The sequence below is a fragment of the Pseudopodoces humilis genome, chromosome 4 (genome assembly GCF_049639895.1).
Source record: "Pseudopodoces humilis isolate 2021_Gansu_Grassland_sample_001 chromosome 4, ASM4963989v1, whole genome shotgun sequence".
Classification (NCBI taxonomy): domain Eukaryota; kingdom Metazoa; phylum Chordata; class Aves; order Passeriformes; family Paridae; genus Pseudopodoces; species Pseudopodoces humilis.
In genome coordinates this window covers 32,905,841-32,922,059 of record NC_142203.1, presented here as the reverse complement: position 1 = coordinate 32,922,059, position 16,219 = coordinate 32,905,841, and the positions used below count along the sequence as shown (strand labels likewise).

Sequence of the window (16,219 nt, the reverse complement as noted above, 5' to 3'; positions counted from 1 at the left end):
TCAGTGCAGTACAGAAATGCCAAAGTTTTCTGTACTGTAAGTACCTTGCAATTTGGATTCATCAGAGAAGTCAGAGTGAGCTAAAGAGACTCAGTTCTCAGCAGGAAGAAAATGTTGGTGGTTTCATGGAGATACAGAGGAATTAAGTGCTACAGCCAAGGTTACACAGGAAATCAACATACCCTACAGATCAGGAACATGCATCTCTAAACTGCACATCAGGAAGTCAAGAGGGAGCTGGACTGTGCTTTCAAAGAAATGAATGAACTTCAAGTATAAGAATATGACTTAGCAAAATCGGCTTTCAACTGGGAGCAGACCCTCTGTCACCCCAAAGCTTGTTTGTGTGCACTCTCTCCCTACCTCCTTCTCTCCTGCGGTCCTACTTCATTCCATGCAGGTCCCTTTCTTTCCATGAGCCACAGGGTCACAAAAGGAGACTGGAAGGGTGTCCACCTGCAGTCCAATTAGGTGGCATATTTACCTCCAGTAAGTGGCCTTCCAGTGAGAATGGCAAACTTTCCTTTGTGCTGCAGATGCCACTTTGCCTCCACTGAGTCATAAGCATCCCACTAGCTACCTTGCACGACTTTGAGTGTGTCCTCTGATTTTACATCACCTTTGCAGAAACTCAATTCAAAGAGGCATGGATACTGTTCTGTTTAGGTTGCAAAGCTCTTCCTTCTTAGTCTGAATTGAGTAAGAGATCCCTTAGGGCTCCTGTCTGTGGACTGTCTCATCTGTGCAGGGTCTGGGATTCTTGGTGCTGTAGCCACTAAACATCAGAGGGTTTTTTGGAAAGCAAGAGAGAGAAAGAATGCATTTTTCTGTTTCAGACCAGAAAAAAAGGGTCAGAGATTCCCCAGGTAAGAACAGAATTACATTAAGTTTTGTTTGCTTGACATGAAATGAACCTAAGGTAGTTTTACAACAGTAATTCACCTTTTAGAGAACTGCTTTTGTAAAATGGAATAGCTTATATTTTTCTTCTTGTTAATGTCTTTAGGCAATTCCCATGGATGGGAGCCGATCTCGTTGCTTTTCAGTGCCACATGAATATTGGCTTTACGAGTAGTGACCTTGATCACACTGCCTGCAGTTGCTTTTTTAAATATGGTTTTTCTGTCTTCAGGGAAGGGATAAGGGAAAGTAAACTATGCAGTGTTTTCAGATACTCTCTCATGAATGATATTTTCAAACTGTGATTTACCTGTAATGTGTGTAACTTAGTCCTTGCAGTAAGCTAAGTATTTGGTACAGGGATCTAGAACAAAACAGCTTTTCTCTCTTGTGCTTGTATAGCTGAAGAAAACATTACAAAAAAGAAAATAGGTACGAATTTTGACTAGGTGGAGAAGTAACTGCGTAGATACATATTCTATAGCTGTGTGCTTTACCTCATCACTGCTGGTCATTCTGACTAAACATCTTCCAGGACCATGTCTGTTAGAGATGGATGGAAAGGCATATTTTTGGGCTAGTTATGGACTGTATGAAATGGACTCTGATGAACACCTGCTCCCAAACACCACATTTCTTCCGTTGTGTGGCTTTAAGTGAAACCCAAACCCATAGTTAGTGTTTCTTGAATTTAATTGGCAAAGTAGGCTTACAGTGCATCCATTGAATACTGGCCATATGCCATAAAAACTATGCATACTTTGCAAAGAAAAATTAATATCAGAACTAACTGTCCGTAGACTTTTTTCCTCCCCTCAACCCATTACAAAGCTTGGGCAGACAGGGACTATGGTGCCAGCAGCTCAGTAATGCAGAGAAAATTCCTGTGCTAGATTTATACATCAGTTTTGAATATGTGATGCCCAAAACATAGGTAAAGATACTCCTCACAAATACATGTGAAGCCCTTGCTTTGTGAGATTTCTGTGAGAGCTGCAAATTATTCCCATCTCTAGTAATCGGTTCAGAGCAATTGCTGCTGTCCAAACCTCACTTATACCAGCTGGAAAATCACTGTTAACTTTGAAACTCTACGGTGCTCTGGTTTCGATTGAGCTTCTACTTAAAGAAAGAGCAAGTAAGTGATATTATGGAAACAATTACAGACAGCTACAAGTCCACTTGTTACAGTATCTACCTTCATTATTCAATTTAAAACATTACATTAGCCAGCAGGTTAGCAAAATGATGGGTTGTTCTTGTTTGTTCATTTCTCAAAAATGTTGCAGACAATATTGGTTCTTTTCCCCTTCCAAATTAATGCACTAGCTTTCTGATCTCAGCAACATCCTCAGAGCATTTGGCTCACAGCTTGAAGTGTGTCCTTTATTAAAGGGTGGATAGGTTATCAGCAGTGATAAGCTTAATATTGTTTGTGTGTTGAGACTCACAAAGGCTTCAAAGTATTCTTTAACTGTACAGATGGAATTTGTTCACCCACCACATTGTTACGTCCTAGGAGACGGTATGACACAGCCTGTCGTGTCAGGCATCTCCTTTACAATAATAATCCAGGCTACTTTCAAACAAGCAAAGAAGGAAAGTCTGTTCTACAAGGCAAATCTCCCCATACTAAGGGAGGGGAGATCCTCAAGGATGGTGGTCAAGCCTCTGACATCAAACACAGAGGACCCTTCACTGCTGAGGGGATGGCAGTCTGTAGGCCAGCCTTTTGTCAACATTGGTTGCAAAGTCCTGTTTGAACTGGTGCTAGCTGAAAGAGTGTCAGACTACTCTTAAAACATGACCCCTTTTCCTGCCCCTAGACCAGACATAAATTTATCCTGGTCTGAGAGGATATAAATCATGCTTTGAGGGGCCAGGAAAAAGGAATCTGTTATTAAGAGGAATCTGTATTCCATGTTTGCATTTCATTAACACAAAGAGGCCCCAGTCAAGATCAGGATTTGTGGAGATGTGACACAATGTGTGGATGCAAGTGAGAAGCTGGAGGGAGCTTCAGTTTTGGAAGATGTCACAGGAGGGTTTTTCCTGGCCTGTTAGAGGAGAGCACCCCATACATGCAAGGCAGCGTGGAAGAAAGAGAAGGAGGGCAAAGTGGTGCACTCTCCCTTAGTGATGCTAAAAATGCATCTACCTGAAAGATAATGGGAAATGCATAAAAATGAAATGTGCCAGGGACTGTATCATACTATAGTTCAAAATGCACGAGTGGTATTTGTTCATAGCTGATCTGCTAAAACCATGTTTTCTTCAGATTCAGTGTGTGCAGGAAATGGTAGAATGTCACACATTACTATTATAAGCATGTCCCTTGGGTGCCTTTATTTTAGAAAAGGCTTCAAATGTCAGACAACTTTTCTGTAGGTGTTTGCAGCTTTCTAGTCAGCTCCAGTGAAATCAGTCAATAGGTGATAGCATTGTTTCACCTCAGGATACAAACTGTCAGAAAGAGAAATACTGGGATTTTTTAAATCAGAATAACAAAATTCCGAACTTGTGGAAATAAACAAATACCATGCAAGAATCTCCACCACTTTTCACAGTTTGCAGGTAGTCACTTACGCTGGTTTTAGCCATTTAAAATGTATGGGCATATTGTCAAGAGTTTAAGCTTCACCTGCAGTGAAGCTTAAACAGTGTGGACAGACAGTCATCACCAAAGGGGCTTATCCCTCTCCTTCGGGGGATAAGTTGAGTTTCTTTCTGTGAGCTCATGAAAAGCATATCGTTGACAGAAATTTCATTGGTAAATCCTAAGGCTGTGATTACTTATCCTTCCCTGGCAGCCTCCCTAAAGGTTGCTAAATAAACAGTGTCCCTGCCTTCTCTAGGTATTCCCTAAATGCAGCAGGGAGTAAGCTATGAAACACTGTGGTCAGGATGATTCTTTCATTTAGTAGCAATTTAAGCACCTAATGGTGTTTAGCAGCATTAGTGGCCCAAGACCTCTTGCTCATCTCACGCAGATGAGCCCAGCTACAGGAGATGCTAGGCTGCCCTCTGTATCAAATATTCCTGTGGACACCAGTAGCAATTGTATACACACAGGAAGGAACAAAACCTGCAACCTCCCCATTCTCTTCCCCCTACAGGGTCAAACCAGGGTAGCCACAGTTCTTGTTTATGAGCAAGGAAAAAGACACTCAGCATTCAGCCATTCACTCTCTCCTCAGGGAGAATGAAGTGACTGGACTGAGATCTTGAGTAAGCACAGGGCCTCAGGTTAAGCTTCACTGAAAAATACCTGCTTCAAGGCAATACCAGGGCAAAATATCATCCAGGACCTTATTTTATAGGACACTATATCAGCAATCTGTAGTGACTATCACACCCCAAAATTACTTGGATGCACATAATGCAATAAAAGTTACTGCACATAAATTACACATTTTTAATGAAACACATATGAGTGTTGCAAAAAATTTAGGCCGCTTGATGGACAGGGCTAGGAAAACCCTCACTTCCTTCCAGGCTGAGTGTGGGATCGTGTATCTCTGAGGTATGTATTTAAACTCTACTCACTCTAGCAATCAACAAAATACAGGGTCAAGTGATTAGTGGTAGCAGCTTGTGCTTGTGGTAGCAGCAGATAGAGAGCTCAAAGGACTTGCCAGATCCTCCCTAGCCTTACTTCTTCCCTCACATACAAGTATACTCACCAGTCAGAAAGAAAAACAGCCTCTGATCTGTTTTTTCATTCTTATCTTTTCCAGCCACTTCCACATCTACAACTGGGACAAGTCATCTCACAAAATGTGACATAAAGCAGAAAGCCTTCTGTGTAAATGGGGGAGAGTGTTACATGGTTAAAGACCTCCCAAACCCCCCAAGATACCTGTGCAGGTAAGAAATCCTATTTTCTTCTTTTGTTGGAGCCATCAGGTTTCACAAATGGTTTTTTTCTTTAAAGGAACACCTGAAAAATGTCTTCTTCTGAACTTACATTTCTTCATTTTTTAACTATGTGGATGTGGGAAGAATGTTAATGATTACCTCTCTGTGTTCTGCAGAGGCATATGAAACACAGCAGAGGCTAAATGGGAAATACTTCTACATGATAGTGGCACAGGATCTTCTGTTGCTGTTTATATGGCACAAAGAAACACAACTTGAGCCTTATATTAGAAATAATGAAACAGACATTGTAAATTAAATATTCTACATTTAGAAGAGCAAATAAAAAAGGGTGTGGAAAACTGTATCAAATATTACACTTTCTATACAAGAAACTGTTATTTTAATTGTCTGATGTAGTAACTGAACAGTTTCTGGTGATACCAGATTCACAACTGTTGTTGTGTTTAATTGCATAAAAAACAGTGAAAGTTATGGTCATGGTGGAGGTTACTATTTTGTGTGCCAATTGTGATTCATGAAGTCATATGAGTTTAGTTCAGTGGGGTGCTTGTGCACCTTTTTCAGGTCCTGATTGTGCTGTATTGGTCTGCTGCAATAGTCCCTTGCATTGGGGAACATCCATGAAGAGCTGCAGCACTGGAATTTGCCTCCTGTCTGGGAGCATGTCACATAGCTTTTACCCCTGAAGGTGAACTAGTCATAGGGACTTCTTCACACTAGCTTGAGAGGAAACTCAGCATTTAAACCTTGGGAAACATCCTTGGTACCTAAGAGGGCCTTTTGTGAGGATATTACTGTTTTTCAGACAAAGAGGTTGGTCAAGATTGTCATCTGCTGTAACTGCGTAATTTTTCAGTCTCCTAGGACTAAAAATTAGACAACACTAATTGTAAAGATAACTTTGATAGGTGAGTTGGGTGGTCTGTGATGCTTTCATCAGGCCAGGAAGAAATTGGCTGCTTGTCTATGTTGTTTTTTTTTTTCGAGTTTTTGGGTTTTGGGGTTTTTTTAAAGGAAAACAGACAAACAAAAGCCATCAAATCCCCACCAAACCTCATAATGTTCCGGTTTACCTGTAAGTTTTCCTTGTAAAAGATGCTACCTGCACATCATGGGCTTTATTTTGCTTTGGATTTTCATGGATTGCTGTGCTGCTGAAAGCAATGAATGTTCCATTGAATTTTAGGATCATTTTTAGCTGAAGCAAATATGGAAAAGTTATATGTGCTGTGGTGGGATTCTTTTTTGAGAAAGAGAAAGATTTGTGTTAAATTTACATGGTTGTTGTAAGCCAGCATTCAAGATGAGCAGTTTACTACGACTCTCCAGAGCACGTACAAGCCTGTGTGTTTCAACTTCCTATCCAAACAATGTTCAGAAAACTGCAGTGAATGGCAGAGCTGAGCATTGAGCAGACTTGCTAACCATTAATATTGTCTGGGTAGTTTCAGAAGTATCCCATCCTCACTGGTGTGGGGACTTCTTTATTTTAATTCAAATGTCTGTGTATGTTCTGTAATGATGTTATAGACTGGCTAGTTTTTTAATAAAATGTCTTGGAGACATTTGAATAAAGTGGGGACTGTTTTCCCCTATTGTAGACAAGAAAAAACCTTTAATTCTGGGGCTGTATTTCAAGGAAAAGGCAATTCCCAGATTTGGCAGATGTGCCTCTGCCTGGGTGGTCTAAGACCTATTTGGAAAAAGCATCAGAGCTGTAAACTTAGACTGGGTGAATCTCCTTTACAATATGGCAGTAGAGAAGGATTCTTACCCTGAGAACAGTCAGAGCCACCACTATTTTGCAGGGCCATTTGCTATGCCCTCTAACACTTGCCAGAACAAAAATTTTATGTTGTGTAGTAAAACAATGCAATACAGCTACATAAGAAATAAAAGCGAGTACTGGAAAGTGGGTACTAAAGTACTGGGAAACTGAAGGGAAAAAACACAGTTCTCTTCTTACTTCTTTAAAGATGCCCACTTTTTATTCTACATTCCAGTTACCTAAAGTAGGTATCTAACCACTACACATTGTCTTCATTGTTCTAAGAAAACAAATCTACTCCCAGAACATGCTTGTGGAAACAGAATGCTTGAAATATGGTACTTGCTCTTCATATTTCTGCCTCAGTAGCAAGTTCACATTTTTCCATATGGTCCATCTGTTGAGAGCAAAAACAAAATTTCTAAAGCATGAGCCATATCATTCTAAATCGGTTTTATCCCTAACCAAAAAAACATGACTCAGATTCAAAACAACCATGGAATTTTCCAAGTAATCTCTGGTTTTGTAAGTCCCCTACTCTATTTAAAAAAAAAAAAAAGCTAAATTTATCTTCAGTTAAAATCTGACTATATATTAAAAAAAGAATATTTTATAAAATGCATAGTGATGATCCAGGCAGGATCAGATCTTGCTCTTCTGGATACTGGTGTGAACTTCAAGAAAATTCCCTGCTTTCAAGTGGTAACCATGTGAAAAGCCGAAGAAATGTGTGGAGACTTAGTAAAGCATTGTACAGCTACATCTGTGGTAGCATGTATTTTCCCCACATGTATTTTAATTAAAACCCAAGACTAAGTAAAAAAATCTCAAAATAGGGCAGATGAAATAGGAAGCTTTGACTACTTAAATAAACTAGTGTATAAAATTTTCGGAAGCTTCGTAAGAACATGAGTCACTTTTTGAAAACATCATAGACTTTAGAAGCTTGGATGTTAATGGCTTCCTATGAGACTGAGATTGCTAAGTCATTTATGTTCAGTTGGAAAAGTGTCCCCAAGTTCACTGAAGAAAAATATTTCAATAAATTCAAAATTAGGACCAAAATTCCTAGCATTTCCTTCTCACTCGAAAAAAATCTGTGAATATAAGATCTATTATACTTTTAGAGTGTTCTTTTGAAGTGTCATACCGTGAAGGTCTTGATATTATGATTAATTGATTCCTGACTTGCAGACATCATCTTTTCTAATGGTTTTGTTATTACAATGGAATTTTGTTCAATGAAAATGATGCTATTGTCTTAACAAAAGTGTGCTGCTGCTTTTCTTAACAGCAAAAGAGTGAATTCTGTACTTTTTTATGATGTAGCCATTTTCTATATCTGTCTTCATGTAAAGGCCTTTGTAGAATAGAAATGGAGAGAAGTTTCTTCCAACCAGCAAGTTTGCAAGCAGAAGTTCCAGAAGTATTCATTCAAGAGAAAGGATAGAAATACTAGCTCTGACTTAGGCAATTAAATGGATTACTACGTACTGTACCTCCCATGGGAAAAAAAACCCAAAAACATTCTCTCCCACCGTGTGTTTGTTTGTAGGCAGTGAATGAAATGGAAATATGAGTTCCTGAACCATTCCTCTCCTGATGAAAAACAGTGTGATGATATGTGTTCAGTGTTCTGAGAAGTGTCTACTGAACACATGCAAATGCTGCCCTTTCCAACTACTGTGTGTAGAGGGAAGAAAGCAGTTATTCTACTATATGTGGTTTAGTATTTTGGTTTTACCCAGTTAATATAAGAAATAAATGATCCAAGTAGACTTTTATAAGGCATAAAGGAAATTACAAGGATTGCACAGCGCAAACGTATACATTTTGCTCCAAGCTTTTTGACTTCAACTTTTGCTACTGTTCTAAAGGAAAATGGTACATGGATAACGATCTAGAAAAAAAAGTCACAACAAGAAGTAATGTCTGAAAACTTTGATTAGGATAAGGTGTTCATTGCAAGCAGATTGTAAAAGTATTGTATACAGGAAACAACCTTCCAAACTGTACTGGAAACAGTGCTGCAGTGCACATCTGAGCAATGAAATGCCTTTAGCATTGACACATCATCGTAAGTGGACAGGCTCATCTCAGCTTCCTCTCAGCTGGCCCATCCTGGGTTCATTCTCAAGGGCAGGTGCTGCAATTGTCAACCATTTGCTGACAATGGTTTCAGAGCAAGAATAAACACACCTGAACTGTTTTCGGCACCCTCTCAACAGGGCTGAGCCTGCTTGGTCTGGATATGATTTCAGCATTGTTTATACCAGTGCCCAAGTTGTTTTCATCACCTCCACAACTGCACCAATATCTGAAAACAAGTACAGACAAAGCAAGACAACAACCAGCAGCCAGTGGCAGGAGGAAAGCATGAGGCTTTCAGTCGTGTTCCTTGGGAATTTGTAGGTGAGCCTGGTGACAAAGATGTAAAGGTCCCTGTGAACTGAAAGCCAAGCATGCACAAATGCCAGCTTTACAGTGACAGCCATTTAACAAGATCACTAGTGCAAAACATTTTTATTCTTTATTCAGTAACATGGATCAAATTGCTTTCTATCAAAAGCATTTTGCCTTTTCTCAAAGGTGCAAAATGTCTTCTGTCATGCCCAGCAAAAGCATCTTCTAAAGACAGAGTTATCCTTGTTGCATTTTTCTCAACTGAATATATCTATGGAGACTGGGATCTCTGCACACTGGGTACTTACCAAAAGAGGTGACTTTGTCTCTGGAGAACTCAAACTCTCTTCCTTAATAAGCAAATACATCATTACAGCTAATCAGCTTCATCTTCAGATCCTGAAAATATACCTTTATTACACAAATATCATTCCAGCATGATTTTTTTCAACAAGATGCTAGTGTTTATCCCTGACATTGATCCTTTTGCCAAAGAGATTTTCTGAAAGTCTCACTTGTGCAAGAGCAGCATCCCTGTTTTTTAGGGCTAGAGGCAATTGTGGAAAAGCAGAATTTAAAATATTGGGACAGCTTTCAGCACACATGAAACTCAGATGGACAGAAGATATGGAGGATTATTCTGATGAACAGGTGTTTGCAAATAAGAAGGCTTTTTAGTACCTGACAAGTAAATCATGAAAAAAAAATTGAAAAAGAGGCTAGCAGGATGTCATCAGCAGAAGAAAAGGATGGGAGATCCTTGTCCCATGGCAAACTCACAGAGAGCATCACAAAGACGGGTAACATGACTGAAATGTGTTCACAGGAGCAGATATGAGGTAATTTCAGGTTACGTGCTGAGTAAGAATGGAGAGAAGAAGGAGAAAGAGGAAAGAAAATTAAATCTATAGATCCTTAGTGTGGTGGAGAGTCATTCACACTGAAGTCTGAAACACAGGAAGCCTGCATTGCTATGTTGATATTTGGGAGCCCTGCCCCAGCATGAAGAATGAAGGTGAAGGAGGAACTGATAGGCAGCAGCAGAAAGGACAGGCAAATCATAGAAGAGAAATTCCTTCTCTATGATCAAGGGGAAAGCTTCATGGAAGTTTTCTGCAGAAAAGCTTATGAACTGGAAGGACAACTCCAGGGCTGCAAATCTTGAGAACATTTCTGCCCTCTCATTTTACTTATCCCCTGGACCGACTTTTAATCTTTTTGTGAGCCATGTTGAATATACTTCCCTTTGGATTTGACTTTGTCTTCTCACTTTTTGGATTTTTGTGGATTTTCAGTGATCACTGTACTAACTGTTCCTCCTCAAAGCAAATTACCAGAAGACACAACGTGCCATCACAGAAATAGGGAAATCATTGTATTTTCATAGATTTTATGTGACTAATGAAAGCAGCAGTGTAAATTGTTGTTATGCACCACATTGCACATTTTAAAAAAGAACTCTCTGGTCCCTTCATGGGATGGAGTAAGCAGTGAGCTGGTACACATTTTTGCTAGCCATGATTCTTCTTTCTTTTTCAAAACAGATAAGCAAAAATACTTTTTTTTCTCTCTGATGAATTTTTGCTGTAATTTTCACCAAGTTTTATCTTCTGGAAAGGTTACACTTTCTTGCATCTCTTCTGATCGTTTTTCACTAACACCCAACCAGGAGGTCACTTAATGCACTCGCACTCCATAGACCAGCAGATGTAAGTCTGTTAGTGCAGTGGTTTTGGTGTACTATTGCTTATCACATTTTTGCCCTTTAGGTGCCAACCTGGATTCACTGGAGCAAGATGTACTGAAACTCTGCCCATGAAAATCCAAAACCAAGAAAGTATGTTAAAATAATCTGAACTTTGCTTTCTTCCCCAACTACAGCAACAAAATCAATAGTACTTGGTGTTTTCACAGTTCAGCTGGAACCGGCCTCTTTACTCACTAATTTATGACCTGATTTTCTGAAGTACAATCTGTACACCATGGCATTATTGACCTCCAAAATATTTCTCGTTTGTGTGATTTTTGATCTTTCCATTCATTCACAGATGCATTTGTTTTGCACACACTGGCAGTTTTCCTGTTTGGGAGACTGCTGCAAAGTGCAACCCTAAAAGACCAAACTCATGGAGATGAGAATGTACAGATCTTGTGTCCTTGCTGCCTTGTGGAAAGAGCATCCTAAAAATCTGGGTCTCTGGAATGGTGAATTTCTGTCTCAGAACCTGAAACACACTTTGATCTGGATTGGTTTGGTTTTGGCTGGTTTTTCAGGGGGGATTTCTTTACATTTCCACAGAGCAAATGACTTGCTCTCAACATCCTGAGCTATTTTGACACGCTAAACCGAGATTCAGTTTCTGAAAGTGAACTCACCAAGTCATATCAGTTCACACTGAAGGAGCTTCTTTCTTAGCATATATTCACCTCTTCTCTTTTCTCTGTTTTTTTCTCTACCATTTTTTTTGTTTGTTTTTCCTCTCAGGTGCCCAAATGAATTTACTGGTGATCGCTGCCAAAACTACGTAATGGCCAGCTTCTACAGTACGTCCACTACTTTTCTGTCTGTGCCGCAGTAGAAGCATGCTCAGTTGGTGCTGCTTTCTTGTCGCTGCCTCTTTCCTCCAATTTTATTTTTTTTTTAATCTGTAACTAGATTTGTTGCCTAAGGCCTAATATTGATTGTCTCTGCCTGTTGCATGAAAATTATAACAAAAAGCAGTTGCGAATTATAAGAGAAAGCAATCCTGAGATTGTTTGGCATTGAGGGTATGGGGAAATGCAAGATTTAGGAATGCTGTGAAATTAACTCTGAATGTGTGATATGGACTCCCTGCTGACATCAAGCAGAAAAAGTACACAAATGACATTTTGAAAGTCTCCCATTTTATTTGCCACAAAAAGCTTATAAGGCATAACAGGCCAGCACTCCATCAACCAAAGGGTGGGTAGCTAGTCCTTGACTTATATATGAGATTTGCATTTGGAACTAGAGGTTAAAGGTAATTGAAGTGCTTACATTGTTTCTAAAGGGCAGGTACCAAACAGGATCAAAATGTTCTTCCTCCTCCTTGTCCAAGCTTCAGTGGAAAGAAAAAGAAAAAGAAAAGGGGGACAGATAACTTTAATAATGTGGTCTAACATGTTTTGGGTATATTGTGAGCAGCAGATCAAAGATTAATTGGCCAAATGAAAGTATCAAACGTGCACATACGCAGACTGCTAAAATCCGCACTGCAGTCACATCCCATAAGGTTTCCCATGGAGAAATGGCTAATTATTATTACTTGACAAGGATGTAGCAGAAGATACACTATGTATTTATTTTCTCTCATTGGCTATGGCAAAGTCAAAGGTAACACACAAGAAAATCACTTAGATCGTAAATTTATATGCATGCTTACTACTTACTTTCAATTGTTCCTGGCATCAGAATGTACTGTGATCTAAAAACAGTATTATAGAAACTGTTTTTTTGATGCCAGCACAGAAAGACTATAGACCAGTTTAATTTAATTTCAGTTGGCATATAGGACAAAAAGCTGTGAGTATATGCTGGACATTTTGGACCCTGAAGAGATGCACAGAGGTTTTCTCTTACAATGATGGATAAAAAACATCCATACATAATTCATACTTTCCTTCATGGAAGCTACCCACATGAATCCCAAGAGTGCTGACTGGGGACTGGACCTTCCAGCACTTGGGTGTTTTAGAAGCTTTATTAGTGTGAGTTATACTTAAATGCCTCTGGTAATGATGGCTTTACAAATGTTTATGCTGTTACAGTATTTGTTTACCAAATGTTAGATTTAAGTGGCCTTTTCTGTGGATTGTGATGAAAAGTGCAGTTAAGATTTTCTGATCTTAGAATAGTAATTTAAAAGGAGGTAGTGTGAAAAATATAAGATCCATTGTTTGCTGCTATATTTTCTCTGAAAACTATAGAAGAATTGTGTGTTGATTATAATTTTTTTTTTTTAACCTAGGAGAAAAAAAAATGTTTAGGTGGGTTTTCCTTCCTTTGTCTTTCAGTTTCCTAACCCTGGTTGGGATTTTTAATGACACCAGGTTGAGATTTTTCTGAAGTTGCCTCCATGGAAAAGGCACAATGCCCTCGCCTTGCTGCAAGAGTTACATTCAGTTATTAGTACTTAAGTTGGTAAAGTGCTTCCTCTTTTGAAATCAGAGGCAGGAAGGCAGACCACTACCTACCTTAGGCCACTCTGAAACCCCAGTCAGTGGCTATGAGATGCTGGAACTTCTGCCTGCCCTGCACCAGCACTGCAACCTCTGATTTCTTATACTGCTTAAGGTCTTGAAATGACACATTTGGAAAGGGTCCACTGATGTTTATACTTAACTAAAAAAATCAATGAAGAAGGATTTATATGACTTTTTATTATCATATCCAAAGCAGACCAGAGCATACTGTTTAAAAGAGGACTTAGAATGAGAGTTCTCTAAAGCCAAATGTTGCATCTGGGGCTTAAAGCCAAGCTTATATTTTGCACCAAGTGTGTAGATGATTAACTTAGTTCTGTAGATGCAGCTTTTGCAAAGTACAGAGCAAATTGGGATGCTAAGCAGTATGAGTGCTAGTAGGAAACAAAAGTGTATTTGTGAACCATATAGCTATGCAAGTTCACTTGCTTTAAGAAAGGTCTTTCTTTATTTGGAAAGAAGGAGTCAGTGGGGTTCCAAGACAAGTGTGCTTACCGATGAGCTGTTACTATCTTAATTTAGATGATAAAGAAAATTTGTCTTCAGAAATCCGCCCTGGAGCTGGTATTTGAGGGTCCTGAAGTTACTGGGCTGTGGACCTTTTGCCAGATCAGAGCAAGGCACCCCTGGGCAGTATGGAAATGCCCTGTCCCACCAGAGTGCAAGGCTAACTTGTCTCATCTCAGAAGCCTGGCTGGCAGACCAGGTGGTGTCCTTTTCTTGAGCACAGCAGTCACAGCTGCTATCAGCCATGCTGCCCTTGATTTTTTTTTTTTGTGACTGCTTTGTCTTTGAGGCTCGTGATCCACCACTGGTCCAAAACACAGCAGAAGGCAGTCAACAAATAGTTTTGAAAATACATCAGTTCAAGACAGATACATTTTCTGTCTGAATGTTCATGCATTCACTCCCTTGAAGTCAAGGAATCAAGGTAAATGGAGGACAGCAAAAGTAATGAGTAAACATTAAAAGTTTAGGGTAATTTTAGTTAGGCATGAGAACTCTTATAGAAACACTGTGCAGAATGATCCCTGGGATAAGAAACAGTGATTAAGCCATGAATTAATAGAAGGTTGAGGAAACATCTCTAGAGTTTAATCACATGTAAACCCTTTGCCCTCTCAAATGCCTCAGATGGACCAAGGTCCCCACCCACAGGGCCAATGGACTTGCTTACTCCACTAGTTAACAATTTTATATGAATTGTGAATTTAGAACTGGCCAGAGGCATGCTCTGGGCCTTCTTGGGCACCAGCTGAAAAGGGTCCATGCCGTCCCTCAGAATGAGGCACCAGTTTAAACAATGTCCATTTCAGCTCTGCCATCCCTGATGAGCAAGAGGGACAGTACCAAGAGGGGCAGAAAGAATTTTCTTTTTAGATAATAATGGCCCTTGCCTCTTATTGTCACTGTGAACCTGGCTGAAACATTAACAGGGGCAGGAAAAAAGCTATGATATTCTAGAAGGGTGACCAAAACTGCAGTCACTGTGTGATGGTCTAATTTTTCAGCCTTTCATATAAACTACAGGTCTTCATCAGTCTGCCTTTAGCTATTCTACTACCTCAGTATTTCTGATTTTCTACATTTTCTCGGGTAGTTACATGTGTATGAAGATAGTAGACAATCTCACCTGAAATTTTCCTTTTCTAAAGCCTTTCAGCACCCTAAATTGTACACGTACACTTTATGTGCTGAGACCAAGATTCCTAAATGAACAAGCAGATTTGAAAAATGTCATTGTCCATTTTTTCCTCAGCATTAAAAAAGACAGGTTTTCACTATAAACTGCTCAGTTAATGTTCACTAAGTGCTAAAATTGCAGTGATAAGATGCTTCAAGTATGAAAGAACAAGTTTTCTGTGCTCCTGAGATTTGAACCAATTGTCACTTTTACGGGAGCCATAGGACTTAACGCATCAAGTTCAAAACCAACTTTGCAACCCGAGTACTATTGAAATGAACCAGATTTTGTATCCAAAGTGGAGTTTAAATGCCACGAAGAGACTGCATTCCAGTCCCTCAAATAGAAATGGCTGACATATAGGGAGTCTTCTCTGTGATAGTTTAGGAGATTTGAGTTTGTTTTCAATTGAAATTGCATGAAGAAGCATTTATAATTTTTTAGCATTTTTCATTACCCACTGAAAGAAACATGACATTTTGGTGTTTCAGAGTTTAAATCAGTCTTCCTGGATCTCTCTGCTGTTGCAGTTGATCCAAATGGGTCCTTTGTTTGCCAGGTGCAAGTTCTCCACAAAAACCTGAGGTAGTGCTTACCCCTCACTGGCACCACCATGTCTCCAGGCTACCCACCTGAATCCATACAGCAGTCAACCCAAAGCCTTGAGTGCCCAGCAGCTGTGGCACACCACTCATAAACAGAGCATGCAGTTCTGGAGGATTCTTTTCCACATTTCCCAGCGTCATCCTCTTGTTCCGTAGACCCTGCATCTCAGCAGGCTACAATACACCAAACAAGTTGTAGTTTTAAATAACTGTGGTGAAAAAAAATTGCTTCCTAAGTATTTTTTCCTGCAAGACTGTTATGTTCCCCCCAGTCACAACCAGAATGAAAATGAGTTGTTAACAATAATTAATTTTATTTATTCTTAGGGCACCTAGAGACAAATATTCAATAGAAGCCACACCGCATGTAAAAAGTGTGCAAAAATATCAGCCTAAGTAGGAAAATATCAAAAATAATCACCTTTTTATAAAAGGAGAAGTGTTGGGATGTTTTGCTTATCAGATTTAGGGAGTGTAACTAGGAATACTGTAGATAAATCAGAGCTACGTAACATCTGGGTTTGAATAAGCAGTGCATGTTTCTTCAGCATGTTTTCTTGTTAGGCCTTCCAGCCAGAATTTATTCCAATTTTAAATACCAACTTCCTATTGAATTATATGAAATAGAAACTGCATGATATGAATGACTTCCCTAAAATTAAATGAGGTGTCTTCAAACTAGGTTATTATTACCTATAGGTTATTACCTATAAGCAAGCATAATTACAGCAATATATATGCATGGGCATGTCA

General features: G+C 39.3%; 1 protein-coding gene across 7 annotated transcripts in view; it reads left to right on the top strand.

Moving 5' to 3' along the window:
- NRG1 (neuregulin 1) overlaps positions 1-16,219 on the top strand; it is a 287,293-nt gene that overhangs the window by 250,822 nt on the left and 20,252 nt on the right. For 6 of the 7 annotated variants that reach the window (XM_014259645.2, XM_088054496.1, XM_088054494.1 and 3 more), the window contains 2 exons: positions 4,638-4,767; positions 11,439-11,497. In XM_014259645.2, the coding sequence (XP_014115120.2) occupies positions 4,638-4,767; positions 11,439-11,497 (189 nt within the window). Of the gene's footprint in view, positions 1-4,637; positions 4,768-10,722; positions 10,791-11,438; positions 11,498-16,219 lie in introns of all 7 variants that reach the window. The other variant, XM_088054495.1, reaches the window with a different exon arrangement.